Source organism: Rhinolophus sinicus, chromosome 9, assembly GCF_057876585.1.
Source record: "Rhinolophus sinicus isolate RSI-liver-muscle chromosome 9, RSI-T2T, whole genome shotgun sequence".
Taxonomy (NCBI): domain Eukaryota; kingdom Metazoa; phylum Chordata; class Mammalia; order Chiroptera; family Rhinolophidae; genus Rhinolophus; species Rhinolophus sinicus.
In genome coordinates this window covers 30,771,285-30,788,125 of record NC_142509.1, presented here as the reverse complement: position 1 = coordinate 30,788,125, position 16,841 = coordinate 30,771,285, and the positions used below count along the sequence as shown (strand labels likewise).

At 33.5% G+C, this 16,841-nt stretch overlaps 1 protein-coding gene across 2 annotated transcripts in view; it reads right to left on the bottom strand.

Annotated features, from left to right (window-relative positions):
• The window catches only part of MED13L (mediator complex subunit 13L), a 271,629-nt gene that overhangs the window by 235,988 nt on the left and 18,800 nt on the right, over positions 1-16,841 (bottom strand). For both annotated transcript variants that reach the window (XM_074321652.2, XM_074321653.2), the window contains exon 2: positions 3,258-3,495. In XM_074321652.2, the coding sequence (XP_074177753.2) occupies positions 3,258-3,495 (238 nt within the window). The remainder of the gene's footprint in view (positions 1-3,257; positions 3,496-16,841) is intronic.

The window sequence follows — 16,841 nt, the reverse complement described above, 5'->3', positions numbered from 1 at the left end:
AATTCAAAAATGTGATTACTTCAACCAAAAAGTGTACTTTAAAAATTAATATTTGACGAACATTAGCAAGCACTGAATGCTATCCAGAACAGACCAACTGTTTAAAAAATTCCAATGTTTTAATTTTGATATAGGAATTAATTATTGTCATCGTAGTAGCAGCAGCAATAATTAACAATTGTAGATTCTGCTCTGTGCTATTCTAAGTACTTTAACTTCTTTTTTTTTTTAATCCTTACAACCCAATTTACAGTGAGGAAACTAACTAAGGCACCGCTAAGTTAAATAACTTGACCAAGAATACACAGCTAACATGTGACCACGCAGGGATTCAAACCTAAGCCAATTCTTTGAGCCACTGTGCCACACAATGTGACTGCAATTACCCAAACAAGAACCCGAAGTGTTTATCCAAGCGGCAGGGAAAGGCGATACATGTGCCTTCATAGACATTTCAAGCACTTAAACAAAAAGTCTAAGAGTATAAAACCAACGTGTGTGTGTCCTATGGGATTACTCTCTATGGGGATACTTTATACATTTAAATCTAAGATGATTGCTTTGGTGTTACATTTTACCATCAGGTGTCCTCGCAGTTTCTGGGTACACTGTAAGGACAAAGTGAAATACCTAACAACATGACTAAAAAGCATTTTAAGAAATGGTAAGTAAAATGTCCCTATAATGAGAAGGTTACAAATAATGGAACCATCGTGCTTAATGTTAACAGGGTTCTGCTACAATTTATTTTACCCAGAATGAAAGGACTCTTACACATGTTAGTAGAGAAAGAAAGATTCCAAAATATCCTCAATTTGTATGACTACCAGTTAAAACAGTCCCTTCTTAGCCTTAATTGTTTTCATGACTTGCTCTACCTGTCCTATTCTCCCCTCACCTGCTACAAAGTTGTCTATATGCCTTGTTTTTTAAACTAAGTTTCAAATATTTTCTAATATTACATTGAACCGTACAAAATTACCTTTTGTAACCACTTTTATCTACAAAAATAGACACTTCATATGCTTCAGTCTAGTAACTTTCACAAACTCAACGTATTAAAAAGAACACATGTACTTAACGAAGTTATGATTGTCCCATCACTGTATACTTTCCTGGTGGCACACAAAGGAATAAATAGCTTACACAGTTTTTGGACTTAACAGGAAAGAAAATAAAAGGTAATTATTCTCATGAGCAAACATTCACAATATATTGTTAAGGAAAAGGACTGAGTTACTTAACAGTATGATACCAATTTCATTTATACATAAAAACACCAAATATTAAAACTCTGTTTTAGACTTCCGGATTGTTGTTTCTTTGTTCTCTTCATTTGGCAGTTCTGTTTTCCTAATTTTCTAATTAAAATGTAGTATTTCTGTAATTTATAAAAACAACTTAAAAAGAAGTTAATCTTTGCTGAATTCTTTACCACAAAAATACTTACTACATTAATGAATCTACATATGCAATCTAAGGCAACTATTACAAATTTAAATATCCTACATCTTTTTGTTAACTCATTAACAAAGTCCATGAGAAATAACACAATAATTCAATAAGTTATTTCTAAGAACACTGATCATGTGCTTTGTTGATATGGTTAAATACACTGTACATCAACTAAACAAGCCAAATTAACAGTTGGGTTTGGTTTCATCATCATTAAAAAAATGATGATCTGCACTAACAAATAAAGACCAGACCAAAAAGTTAAAACATAAGGGATCAATGTGGAGCAGAAATGGAAGGAGATTAAGAGGCAGAAACAATCATTTAAAATAAAGGAGAAACTAAAATAAGCAAACAAAAATGCTATTTTCCTCTGCAAGTGTAGAAATGTTTGAAACAATTAAAATTTATGTTTTTATACTTAAACGGACAAATAGAAATGTTACAAGTACCTTTTAGGAAGTATCTTCTTTTAAAATTCTGATAAATGGAATCCAGATGTTTAAAAGTAATTTTACCTGAGCTCACTGCTAACTACATGAAATAAGCTTTGAGAAAATATATAAGTTCTGAGATTTTGCTGATTAACCAGCTAAGTAAAGCAATCTTACCCAGAATGGGTTCTTATATTTATAAACCAAATACTTTTTAAAAATATGGTGAGAAAGGTTTGAGCTGAGTAGACAAATGGACCATAAGGTAAATAGCTCAATTAGTCTGCTGTGGTTTACTGCCCTCTGGCTGTTGTGGCAGGAGAGATCACAGATAAAAAGTGGCTGCACAGAAAAGCAAGGAAGGTGTCAAGCAGAAATTGGCAGGAAATCCTTTAGGCTTGAGAACAGACCCTCAAATATACATTAAAGTTAATTTTACTTCTTCCTTTAAAAAAATATTAAACATATCAACTAACAAAACATTCCAAACACTATATGAAATTTTTCAACCACAACTTAACAAAACATAGAGTAGTCCGGACATAATAAAAGTTGGCTCTTGAAGACTAAATCAAAAAGAATTAATGTTCTACCCTAACTAAAGATCAGAATTAGTCTTGATTTAGAAAAATCCCTTAGCATACTAGAAGGAAACTTTTAGGTAAAGAGGTAAAAACTTTTGTAAGATATTGATAAAACTTCCTCTGGTTATAAATCTGTGGTAGATACAAAATGTAGTTTAGAATAATGAAACTCCTATGGTAATTCAAAGTTTTCAGGTATCAGATGTAATCTGAAGTCAAAAATCAGGCAACATTGGAACAAATATTTCCTGGAATCACCTATTTACATAAAAAGCATGAACAAAACAAAGAAAAACTTGCTACACCAAAATCAGACCTAATCCTTTATGTTAATCTTTCTTCAAAACACTAGCCAATGTCATCTCATAATTTTATCCAATAAGGCCAGCTAAGTTTCTATTATCACTTTACAATTTTCCACCAGAGTTCTGCTGGCAATGAACCACAACAGCCACAGTCCAAGAAAAAACAATTCTGTTCATTTCACTGACTTGCTAGTAATTACAATTCAGTATCATTTTAAAACAGTGGGTCTTAGCCTCATTTCCAACCCAACACACCCAGGAGACACAATGCTTCCCCTTTAATAATAGTGGCTCACATGGTTCTGATTTCCAGCATGACTGGGAAAGAACAAGAGAATTTGAAAAACATGGAGGTGAAAAGAGGGGTGAGAGTGAGGCTGTTCCTTTGAGAGACACGCCCAGTATTAACCTCTTTGGAATTTATCAGTGTTCAAAAAATACATGATGCAAATAATTTTTAAGAAGAAATAAAACCTTACCCTGAAGTTCATGATGTATTACACCCACTAGGTTGGGTTCGTCTCCCCACCAGAATATCCATAATTCTTTGCAACCTGGTTTGACATCACGGCGCCACACACACAGCAAGTTGGCTTGCAGACAGCGGATGAAACTTAACAGGATTGGATCATCTTGGGCTGGGGCTGAAATTATGGGTCCACAGTCCCCATGCCCTCCAAAATTGTACCTACGCCATTTGATTCCCGTGAGTTCAGCCTGGAAAAAGAAAAGAAAATTACAAGAGTTTTGATTTTTCTTTTTAGTTACAGAACACTAAAAGCAGGCTTCCACAGAGATAAGCAAATCTGCTAAATATTTACATTACACTTCACATCATAAAATTTCTCCCACCGAAGAATATGTGTCAATCCTTCTTGATTTTAGAGAAAACAATTCATTTCTTCCTATCAAGGTTTCTACATAGCTCTGTATATTAAACACCAAAATACAATAAACAAATGATCATTATTTCCTGTTCAACCATTTTTACCTATATTTTAATATATAGGAACTTCATTTACTATAAAGTCTCTATATATAAAACTTTTCTACATTATTATTCCTTAGTTGAATTATCAATTATATTTAGAAATCAGATAAAAAATTAAAAAATAAGTGTAGAATTGAAATAATTTCTTCCTAAGAATTTCCTTAATTTCTTCCCATCTAGAAGCCATACAGTTCAAATCCTTTTTAATCAAGGAAACAGCTTGCAATAATACCCCAGTGCTTCATTATGAACAAATAAGCTGCTGAAAAAACTGATGCCAACTTATCAATAATTTATTCATGTTATTTAACAGGTAGCACACAGAAAAGCTTTGTTTCTATAACAATTCCCTAATGTAGTTTATCTTTTGTTTTTTTTAAACATTTTAAAACATGGGAACTTTAAACCAGTTTGGCAGCAGAAACTGTATCTTTGTTCTGTTACATAGATTTGTATTTTAAAATTTCTGAAATCTTAGGTTTAAGAAACTAAACTTCAAAGATGTTTCAAAACAAACAAAAGTTTAATTTCTTACTTAAGTAGCTATAAATTACAACAATGTATTCAAAACTGATAACAAAACTGATTCATAATATAATTCTGTACCAAACAGTCCATGCATCCTTGCATTCATTCACTCATGTCCTTACTCATCTTCCCGGTCCCCACCAGCCACCACCACCAACAGTAATTTTTGTCAACAAGTTGTTTTTCAAAAAAACAAGTACCACAGCATAGAAAAATAATGATTTCTTCTACTAACATAAATGAAACAAATTTAAAGTGCTAAACAGTCACTATAATGAACACATTTTAGAAAAAAATATCAATTTTTTTGATCCAAAAGAAAGCTTTACTTCAAAGAAAAGTTTCCAAAAAGTAATAATAATATCCAACTAAAATGATCTGAAATTCAGTAAACTATCCCTTTACATTATGAGATACACAAATCTGATCATAAGGCTCATCACACCAGCCTGGGCCAGGGAGCTGTGTCCTACACAACTAGACTGAGAAACAACGGCTTGAACGGAAGAAAAAACCACAACACACACACACAAAACAAAATCAGAAAAGTTAAGTAAAAGACTAACTATTCTTATTATCACCTAGGCTGGTGTTCTGTGCCTAAGAATTTCGGGGGGCGAGGGGTAATAAAAAGATACCAATAATTATGAAGCACTAATACTTAACATTAACCATATTTAAAAGGTTAGAAAATTAAGATATAGAAGAGATTTTAACATCAGGTGAGTCAGAGCCCAAGAAAATCTATGAACAGCAACTTCCTCACTAGACCACTTTCCCCTGGAACATCCGGCCTGGTTTAAGCAGATGAGCTATTTGGCTTTGATTCCAGAGCATGGCTTCCTAATCCTAGCACTTCCACTAACTTCCTATCAGTGCTTCTATGGTCTCAGTGGTAAAGGAAAGCCGCTGCCACTTGCTCTATATTACAGAGTTGTTCTAGCAAGTGATAAAACACAAATACACGTGATACAGCAAGGCTACAAACTTAACCACTTTATAACTAATCCAACCAAAATAATTGAAAAATGTCCAATTATTTTAAAACAATTTAGTTCCTTTACCTTAAAGCTAAAATTAAATATCATTTGGACCGTTGTTCATTGGAAAACGTAACAATGAACCACCATTCAAGCCTAATAGAGATAAGTAAGTATAACTAAATATAACTAAGTATATCTAAGCATAAAATGAATGTTCAAAGACTTATTTTTAAATTTTGAATTAATGTTTGATAAGGGGAAAGACAACTTAGTGTTACTGAAATAGCTGTCCAAGAAAAAAATTCCTATCATGGATGTGTATATTCAATTAGACTAAAATATGTCCTCACACATGATTATCACGTTTATACTTAAAAATCAATTCAATACAAAGTTATATTGACCCAGTTTTTTGACAAATGTGTATCTCTAAGACTAAAATTTCTTTAATTACTTCAAAATTATGAAACAACCCTTTAAAATATTTCTAGATGCAAAATGCAGCATTATCCCCAAAATGCAGTATCTCTCATTGTTAAAGATGAATAATCCGTAACTATATTTAAGTTTAAATTCACATGGTTTTTAAAATACAGAATCAAAAGATGAAATTAAAATATACAAGGAATAAAACAGTATATATATTGTAAAAACCACATATATAATAAATATATATTTTATATGTAAATACAGAGGGTGCCAAAACAATGTATGCACATTTTAAGAAAGGAAAAAACTGTATTAAAATTGTAATACAATGAATGACACTAGCATTCATTTGATTAACGCCATCTTTTGAGCAAACGTCATACTACACATTGCTACCGTAATTCAATTCAACTTTGAAAAGTAATAAATAGATAACGTCTCTTAAAAAGTGTACATTTTTGGCACCCCTGGTATATATATAATAAAAACCATAACCATCATCATTTATTCATCATGTACTTAATACCAGGCATCATACTAGGGTCCTTACATAATTTCTCATCTTCACAAACAGACAGCTAAAGAAATTAGGACTCAGAAAAGTTAAATAATTCTCTTATAACACACAGGTGGCAAATGGCAGATCCCAAATATAACTGAACTTAAAGCATAACTGATTTAAAGCATAAATTCTTTCCATTCTGCCATTTTGCTTCATAGGGCTAATGGTAAAAATTAACTCTAGAGTATTATAAAATAGTACAAAGAAACTGTCATCAACTCAATTTAGCAATGACAAGAGCTCATGGCCATACTTTCTAATTTAAGAAAGTTCATGAATCTCTCTTTAGTCTTCCTGAGGTATTAAGAAAACAAGTATAAGAGTGCCCACACACCATCCCATGAATAGATGAGACTTTTTTTTCACTCAGATAATGAAATGATATGCATTCTTTTTTACATGTTACCACGAGAAGACTATCTATACAAGCTAATTCTTAGAGAGTATGTATAACAAACCAAGAAAATAACTATTCTAATAGCAAGAGAGACTGGAGGGAAATTTCCTCAGCAATAGTTGTTATCTGTTGTATAGGTAGTCCCCAGAAAACTGAACTCCACTGGTAGAGACTCCCCTGGCCTAAATAGAAGACCCCCCCACCCCGTCAGTTCAAAATGGTTCAAATTAAATAGATTACAACAGAATCAGGATAAACGCACTCTCTAACAGCATGAATATATTTAAGGACAAATCTATATTAATTCTTCATGTTCTCTTCTTCAGGTACTATATATAGGAAATGAGCTGATGAATTCTCCCAGTGGAGGTCACTTATTTGCACTGACCCAAGATCAGATCCCGCAGGACCCACAGCACTCACTACACTGGCAGTGTGGCTCCCCAAAATCAAACTATTCAGAGATCATGGAACAGAGTAAAACTAACATGGCCTTGATAAGAATGAATCCAGGGTGTGTAGCACCAGGGGAGGAACACCGGCTGGCGGTCAGGAGATGTAGATTCAAGTCTGGCGTTTTCAACCATTTCCCTACAAGATATTAGGAAATCTACTCCATCTCAGGGCACCTCAGCTTCCCGACTGGTGAAGTGATATAGTTGACCTAGATACTATAATGAGTTCAAGTCTCCTGGCCCAGGCTAATTACATCCTTCTCACTAAGGCAACTTGTAAATGAGACTGAACTCTTATTAGATGCCTTAAAACAATCAGCAGGAATAAGTTGCCAGAAGACATCTGAATTTTCAAGAAAGTTGAAAGATTTTTCAAACTACAGAGCCATTAGCTTAGTATCAATCCTGGGCAGGATTGTAGGGTAGTGTGTAGAAACGGCAGCTGTGACCATTTGGGGCTAATATGAGTGCCCTGGGGAACTGCCAGCCTGCCTCACCTCACTTCCTCCTGAGACAGGGTTACTGCTCTAGTAGATCAGGGGAAAATACAGTAAACATGTTAAGTCAACTCTCAACTCAAGTCAGAGGAAGGAAAAAAAAGTCAAGATAATAGAAAACTTCTGTTAAAACATAACTAACCAGCTCCAGGTAAAGATGGCACAGTAAACACACACATCTGCTTTTGCTCTCACTTAAATCCCTCTAAAAAACATCAGTAAAGAAGTTTGGTTTGGTTTTGGTTGTTTTTTTTTTTTTGCCCTTAAATTACAAAATTGCAATGGTAGCTAGGAAAGGAGAAGAGAGCATCAAGATTTTGAAAGCTAAGCAGCAGATGCTCAAGAGGTAAAGACAAGTATAATATCTAAGAAAACCGAATCCTAGTTTGGAGAAAGCGGAGGTGTGACCCTCAGCCTCAGGAATTATAAATACAAGAACTTGTGCAAGGAAGTAGGGTTGAAAGAGAGAGAGGAAATAAAGTAAGGAAAAGTGGTCGAAAGTCTGCTTAGAAGGCACTCAGTCTCCATTGCTCATCTTTATCCCAGCAAAAAATTGGAAGGGTATTATTCTCTGGGTCCAGTAGAACAGAGGGGTGTCTGGACTGGGGGCCACAAGCACAACTAAAGACAAAGAAGGAACCAGAGTGAAAACAGTACAGTAGGTGAGTACGTACAGAATGAAGGTCACCCTCTCCCACCATCTCCGTTAGGCACCCAGAAACCTGGCAGCCAATCTTTCATCCCCCAGAAAGGAGTCTGGAAAAGTTTTCTCTGGGAATCTTACCAGCTCAAGAGAAAAGACCTCAAGATATTGACATCAGAGGTTCCCCAACTAAAGAGCCCACCCAGATAAGTCAAGTTAACAGTAAACAAATGCCACTCACATACTCAGAACTTCTAAGCAGTTTTTTAGTCCACCATTCCTAAACATGAACAGACAAGCAGGAATTTCTAAATAGTTAAGGGAAACCACAGAGGAATTACAGAGACAAAAACAAATAGAAAAGCAACTTGGAGGGAACAGACTACGTTGGGAAAAAAAAAACTTTACAAAATCTATTATTAATATTCTTAAAGAGATAAAATAGTGCAACCATTAAAAAAGAACAGGACGCTATCTCAGAAAAGAACAGAGAACTAAAAGAGAACTCTTGGTAATTTTTAAATAATGATGCCAGAAATGATAAAAATCAATAGAAAGGTTGGAAGATAAATTTTAGGAAATCTCCTAGAAAATAAAGCAAATAAAATTATCTATCAAGTGTGGAAGAATACATTTTTTAAATATTTTATGAGTTTATTTGAACCAAACTCATGACATATCAGGGATCAACATTTCAGGTGGTCCCAGAATAAATACATTTAAAAATATGCAAGGTCTTAAAAAAAAAAAAAAGCGCCCTTTCTCAGGAAGCTACTGGAAGTGTGTGCCCTTACTAAAAGGAGAAATTAACCTAGAAGCCATGAGATTTAGGAAATAGATCCAACATGGGAGGAAGCAAAATGTATCCCTAAGATTCCAAGGAATAATTAGTGGATTCCAGGCTGTTGACAATGCAGTCAGTGTAGAGGGAAACCAATCCAGATGATGACAGATCAAATGGCTCCAGGAAAGACTGTCAAGAAGATGAAACTGATGAAACACATAATATATCTGAAGGTCTTAAAAGGAGATTCAGAAAATAAAAAGTCTGGGAATGAGTTACTTAAAAATACATAGAAAAGTAAACAATCAGGATAAAAAGATAATTACCATCTTCAAGTTACACAGAGAAGAAAAAGCAAGCAGAGTTTACTAGATGGTTCAGCCATACATTAACATAATCAAATAAATGTTAACACTGAATACTGAAAAATTACTATGTAACCATCTTGGTAAAATGGAAGGATGACAAAGGATGTTTGGTTTGTAGGGGGCAGAAAGAATGAGCTAAATCTTCAACTTCAATAGTGGAAGATCCAGAATTTAAAAACCTAAAAGTAACTCTGTAAAACTTAAAATTTATAAACACTTAATGAGTAAGAATCAAGATAATCAACAATAGGGGGTGAAAGTGTTTCTATCTGGAGGAGGTAAAACAGAGGCCAGGAACAGGTAATGCTGTTAATTATATACCATATAGAACTATTTCATTCTTTAACGTAAAAATACAACTCTAATTTTAAGAATAAAACAAAACTAATCAAAATACGGTAACAAAATATATTTAATGCATACAAAAAGGTTTTACTAATATGGAGAACTCACACCATTTTATAGACTGATTCTAGATAAATTCCTAAATTGAAGAACAACTTAGCAGTATCCCATAAATTGTGTTGCAAAAGCCAAAAGGTTATTTACCATGTGTTAGGATAGTGTGTTGTTGTTGGCTGTTTCTTTTCTCCTTTTTTGGACTATTAAAACTCCAGGTGGGCAGAGACACTTTAGCTGCCTGTTCCCTCTTACCTTGCTCTGCACAAACTCTTCCATAGCTAAGGGGTTTACCAGGGATTCCCTCTGCGGACGGGCTGAGGGCAAGAGCACATTGGGCCTACCATGTGACTCTCTTCTAACACTGTATTTTCATGTTGTAAGAAATGCAATGTGATAACTCTTCATGCAATGAAGTTGTCTACCAAAGATGCTTTCTAACAGATAGATATTTGCTGATTCATAATTTTTTCTTCAGTTGTAATTTTCTTTTCAGTCCTGAGTTTACTAATACTAGTTTATAATATGAAGATAAGAAATAGGGAACTGGTTTAACAGAAATAGGAATGAAAAGGGCCCAGAGATGTTACGTGACAATAAGTTTAACACATGTAAACAATACGAGACAACCACTAAAATATACTGCCATCTTAAGCTACCTTAACAAAAGTACAGTATCTAGATCCTACACAACAGATCTTATTTATCAAGTCACTAGTCAATGTGACTAGTGTTCAGCTCCTAGCTCCGTAATTTGAGAGGAGAATCTAAATAAAGTGGAACACATTAACAGATGAAGGACTAGGTTAGTGAGGAAACCTGAACATGACATACAGGATAGAAGCCATATGAGCCTCATGTTCAATCCTTTCAAGCAAAGAAACATGGCAGCAAAAATAAAATAAAAGCATAAAGCCACCGCTGAATTAAGTAGGATGAATATAACATAGAGTTAAGGAGATTCTGAAGTAATCTGAAAAGTCTTCAATTATACGAAAGATTGATATGTGGAAGAAGAAATTGATTTGCTCAGCCCTGACCCAAGTGGGAGCAGAGAGTCAAATGGAAACACTGATCATTAAAACAACAGTGAGAGCTCCCTCAAGAAAGAATCCTTAACTGAGATCCCTGAGAATCACAGCTAGGGGGCGTTAAGGAGAAGCTGGTCAGTACTAGATGCGGCTTCAAACATCAAAGGGTTGGTTGGACGGTATGATTCATACGGTTCCTTTCAAACCTGAAACATGAACCTCAAAGATTCTTTCTTCCAACCATAACTAGTATCGTTGGTATCTGTCAACTAGCTCAGGGATTGTTTGCTGGCTCCTGAACTAGGATAACACACACAGACAAAGATGACATTTAAAATATAAATAAATGCACCAGAATTTTCCTCCCACCATAAACAACTAGAAAACCAGACAAAAATAAATAAATAAAACTACTGTTTTCGGACCCTGAACAACAGGTAGCACTAGCACAGAGCTAGCTAGCCTCTCTGAGAAAACAAATGAGGTAGGCCTTACAGAGCCTGAGGCAGCTGAAATTTGTGAGAGCAAATTGCCAGAAAGGAGAGAGTTATGCAGAAAAAGAGCTCCAAAGATCTGATAGGGGTTCTTTTGAGACTGTTCCTACATACTAAGCTGCACACTCAAAGAATCAAATTCAATGGAGCCAGGTAAAGAATGGCTGGAGAGCTATCATTCTAACAGCTCATGCAAAGTTGGGAGAAAAGTCTAGTTCTGAACAGGGTGAAAAAAACATTGTTAAACCCCTTGGACACTAAATAGAGATCACAGAAGAAATCACACCTCAGAAGGAGGAAACAGACCTAGCGCAAAGAGTGCTCTAACCCACCCTAAATAACCGAGCCTCAATAGTCACCATCACCATCACCATCGCAACCACCACCATCACGACCATCACCATCACCATCTACAAGTAACTTAACTGCTAGCCAAAACAAAATTCAATTATTTAAAGGAAAGAAATAAAGTCCAGACTATTAACAATATCATATTCACAATATCCAGCATCCAATAAAAGAAAACAAGACATTCAAATGTCCCACACATTTTGGTATATTTTGTGTTCATAATCAGTCAGTTCAAAATATTTCTTACTTTCCCTGGTGATTTCTTTTTTTTGCCCTATGTGTTATTTAGAAGTATTATTTAATTTCCAGACTTTGTGTCTGTCCAGCGCTCTCTCAGTATCTCGTTAATTTCAAATTTAATTCTTTTCAGAAATTTCAATTTTAGAAAATTACTGATATTGTTTTATGGTCAAGGATTTAAAGGAAAACACAAACTTAAGGACAGAAATGGAAGGTTTTTTTAAAATAACTAAAAATTTCTATACCAAAATATGCAAAACATGAAATGAAAAATTCACTAAATGGGTTTAACAGATTAGACAATGCCAAAAAATCAAAAAGGACAGGGTACTTGAAAACATACAATATAAAATTACTCAGGATGAAGAACAGAGAATTTTTAACAACTGAAAGAATAATGAGTAAAGAAAGCCAAAGCAGTCAGAATAATAATAAGCAGTCTAACATACATGTAGTTAGGGTTCCAGAATGCAAAGGTTGGCAGGGAAGGGGGGGGATGAAAAATCATATATATACATATGTGTGTATGTGTGTGTGTGTGTGTGTAATAATGGCCAAAAGTGTGTCCAAATTTCATGAGAACAATGAATCTCAGAACCAAGGAGTTGTGTGAAGCCAAAGCAGAATAAATAACAACCCACACCAAAATACATCAAAGTAAATTTCTGAAAACTAATGACAAAAAGAAAAATCTTAAAAGCTGTCAAGAGGAAAGAAAGACACAATGCATAAGGGGAGACAAAGATAATATTTACCACAGACTTCTCATCAGAAAATATGCAAGCCAGAAAACAATGGAACATGCTGAAAGAAAAAAATCTCCGTATCTAAATTTTAGATCAAACACAAATATCCTTCATCATGAAGGTAAAATACAGATTTTTGTAAAAGATGAACAGAAGCCAATGGAACTGCACCATAATAAATTTAACTACAATAAATGCTTTAAAAAAATTATTCAAGTACAAGGAAAATATCAGCTGGAAACCTGGATCTACACAAAAGAATACAGAGCACCAGAAACAGTTAATATAAAAACAGTATGAAACATGAGAAAATCAATTTTTAAATTTCTTTAAAAGCTAATTAACTGATTACAGCAAAAATAACAAAGTATTGTGGCATGTATACTACATAGAGAAGAAAAATATAACAACAGCACAAAAACCAGGAGAAAACAGAAGTATGCTGTCCTAAAGTTCATTATAAATGAAGAAATGGAGTATTATTTGGATATAAACTGTGATAACTTAAAGATGCATATTATAAGTCCTTCACCAGTACTCAAAAAGTTAAGACAAAGAGGTATATCTAATAAGCTGATGTTAGTGACAAAATGGAATCATAAAAAAAAAAAAATACTCCAATAATCCAAAAGCAAGCAGGAAAAGGGGGTAAAAGGAATAAAAAATAGATGGCACAGATAGGGTGGAAAGCCAAGATAGCAGACTTTAAACCCAACCATATCCATATAATTATATTAAATATAAATTGTCTACTATAATTAAAAGACCCATTCTCAGAATGGATAAAAGGCCCAACTATATATTGCCCACAGGAATGCAATTTAAATATAAAGACAAGTTACGGTAAAGGTAAAATGATTTCTTAAAAAAAGAGATATCACAAATTACAAGAGAGCTGAAGTGGCTAGATTAATATCAAAGATGACTCCAAGAGGACTATTACTAGGAATAAAGAGTAAAGTTTTGTAATGATAAAAATGTCAATTTTTCAAGATGGCATAAATCTCAAATGTGTATGCACTTAGTAACAAAGCTTCAAAATATATGAAGCAAACACTGATATATCTAAAAGGAGAAACTGACAAACCCCGAAATATAATTGGAGATTTCAAGAGGCCTCCTCTCAGCAACTGACAGAACAAGTAGCCAGAAAATCAATAAGGATATAGAAAATATGAACAATACTATCAACCAAACTGACATTTATAAAACATTACATTCACATTTTTTAAAATGCACACAGAACATTCACCAAGAGAAACCATATGCTGGGCTATTAAAAAAAAAAATCAATATACTTTTTAAAATTGAAATTTCTGAATATAATTAAATTTGAAGTTAAAATATTGAGAATGCCCCAGACACACACCAAATCTGAAAATTAAATGTTTCTAAATAACGCATAGACAAAAAAAAAAATCAGAAGAGAAACTTAAATATTTTAAACTGATTATGAAAACAAAATATACCAAGTGTGTGGGACACAAGTAAAATGGAGCAAAAAGATCAATCTGTAACTTTAAACATTTATATTAGAAAGGAAGAAAGGTGTATTGCTCTAAGCTTCTTCCTTCAGAAGCTAGGAAAAGAAGTGTAAATTAAACCAAATGTAAAATTCAGTGAAAGAATGACGAGCACAGAAGAAATAGATGAGATAGAAAAAATAAGTAAAACAAAAAGCTAGTTATTTTTTTTTAAAAAATCAATAAAATTGACAAACACCTCACTGGGTGAATCAAGAGAAAAAGAAAAGACAAATTACCAATATCAGGAATAAAAGATGAGGAATTACTTCACATCCTAAAGACACTGAAAAGCTAAAGGAATTATTAGAAATAACTTTACATCAATAATTAAACTACATACTTAGATTTAAATGGACCAATTCTCTGAATTACCAAACTTAACACAGACGAAAAAATAGAAAATCTGAATAGCTCTATATGTATTAAAGAAATGGAATTCATAATTTAAAACCGTCCCACAAAGAATTCTCTAAGGCAAGATGGCTTCACTGAAAAATTCTATCGAACATCTAAAGAAGAAATACCAACCAGTCCTACATAAACTTTTACAGAAAACAAAGGAGGGACTACTTCCCAAATCATTGTATGAGGCCACCACTACTAAAACCAAAGACATTACAAGAAATCTACATGCCAATATCCTTCATGAACACAGATTTAAAAATCGGTAACAAATTAGCAAATTAAATCTGAAAAAACATAAAATGATAACATACTCTGCACATGGAGTTTATCTTGGGAATTCAAGCTTAGTAGAATTAGTTCAAAAATCCATCAATGTAATTCTCCTTATTAACAAAACAAAATCTATGATTATCTCAATAAATGCAGAAAAAACATTTAACAAAACTTAACACCTCATCATGGCAAAAAATAAGCAAACTAGGAATTAATGGGGATTTCCTCAACCGGATTAAGGGATGTGAGGAATGTTCAAAAACCTACAGCTAACACCACAATTAATGATGGAAGACTGAAGACTTTCCACCAAGGATCAGGACAAAGCAAGGTTGTACACTCTTACCACTTCTATTAAACTTTGTACTGTACGTCCTAACCAATGCAATAAAGCACAGAAAAGAAATAAAAGGCATACCAACTGGAATAGAAGCTATAACATCATCTTTATTCCCGACAACATCCCCATACACATTTACAAAAATTAAAGGATTTTACAGAAAAGCTACTAAAACTAATAATTGAGTTTAGGAAAGTTGCAGCAATATATAAAATTTAATTTTATATGTAGCATAAATATACAAAATTTAATTGTATTTCTGCAGACTAGCAGTGAACAATTGGAAAATATTTAAAAACAATGCCACTTTAACAGCATTGAAAACTATGAACTAATTAGGGATAAATTTAATAGCATTATGTTCCAGATCTGTACACCCAAAACTACAAACCATGTTGAGAGAAACTAAAGATCTAAAGAAATGGAAACTAGACCATGTTCATGGACTGGAAGACCTAAAACTGTTAACAAGTCAATTCTCCCTAATTTGATCTATAGATTCAACAAAATTACAATCAAATCTCCCCAGGGTATTTTTTTTCTTTTAACAAATTGACAGGTTGATTCTAAAACTGATATTGAAATGCAAACTATCCAGAAGAGCCAAAACAAAAGTTGGAGGATTTACCCTGATTTCAAGACGTGCTATATAATCAATATGTGATATTGGCATAAGAAACATGTAGATCAAACAAACAGAATATAAATCCAGAAATAAATCCATGCATACACACACACACACACACACACACACACACACACACACACTCAATACATTCAACTGATTTTTAACAATGATATCAAGATAATTCAACAGGAAAAGTAGTCTTTTCAACAAATGGTGCTGGAACAACTAGATATCCACATGCAGAAAGAACTTCAACCCTTACCTCACACCACACACACAAAAAAAATAATTCGAAATGGACCAGTTAATCACAGACCGAAACCTAATAACTAAAGACAATAAAACTTCTGTAAGAAATCATAAGAGAGAATCTTTGCTAACTTGGAATAGCAATTAGAACTCATATATAGCTGGTGGGAATAAAATGGTACAACCATTTTTCAAAAATTTACCAGTACTTTATAAAGTGAAACCTTTATTTCCCACATGATTGAGCAAGTGCTCTCCTAGTTATTTACAAAAATAAAAACATATGCCCCGCAGAAAACCAGTAAGTTCATAATAATGGATAAGTACATTGTGGTGTATCGATTCAAGAAACTACTACTTAGCAATAAAAAGCAATGACCTACCTAAGCAACAATAAGAAGCCCGACAAAGACAACTATACTCATATATGATTCCATTTATAAAAAAATTCTAGAAAAAGTACAATGAATCCACTGTAACAGTAGATCAGTGGTTACCTGGGTGTGGTAGATTCACAGATGCATACATTTGTCAAAACTCATGACACTGTACTTACTTGCTTAAAATAAGTATATTTTATTGCATGTAAATTATACCTCAATAAAGCCAGGTAATCAAAACTTTTTGTATTAATGGAAGAATCCATGTAAAAAAAAAAAAAAACTCTCAATAAAATTTACTTTTAATATAGCCCAAGAACCATCTTGCTTATCTCCAAGGTAACCGTGAATCTCGTATAAAGTA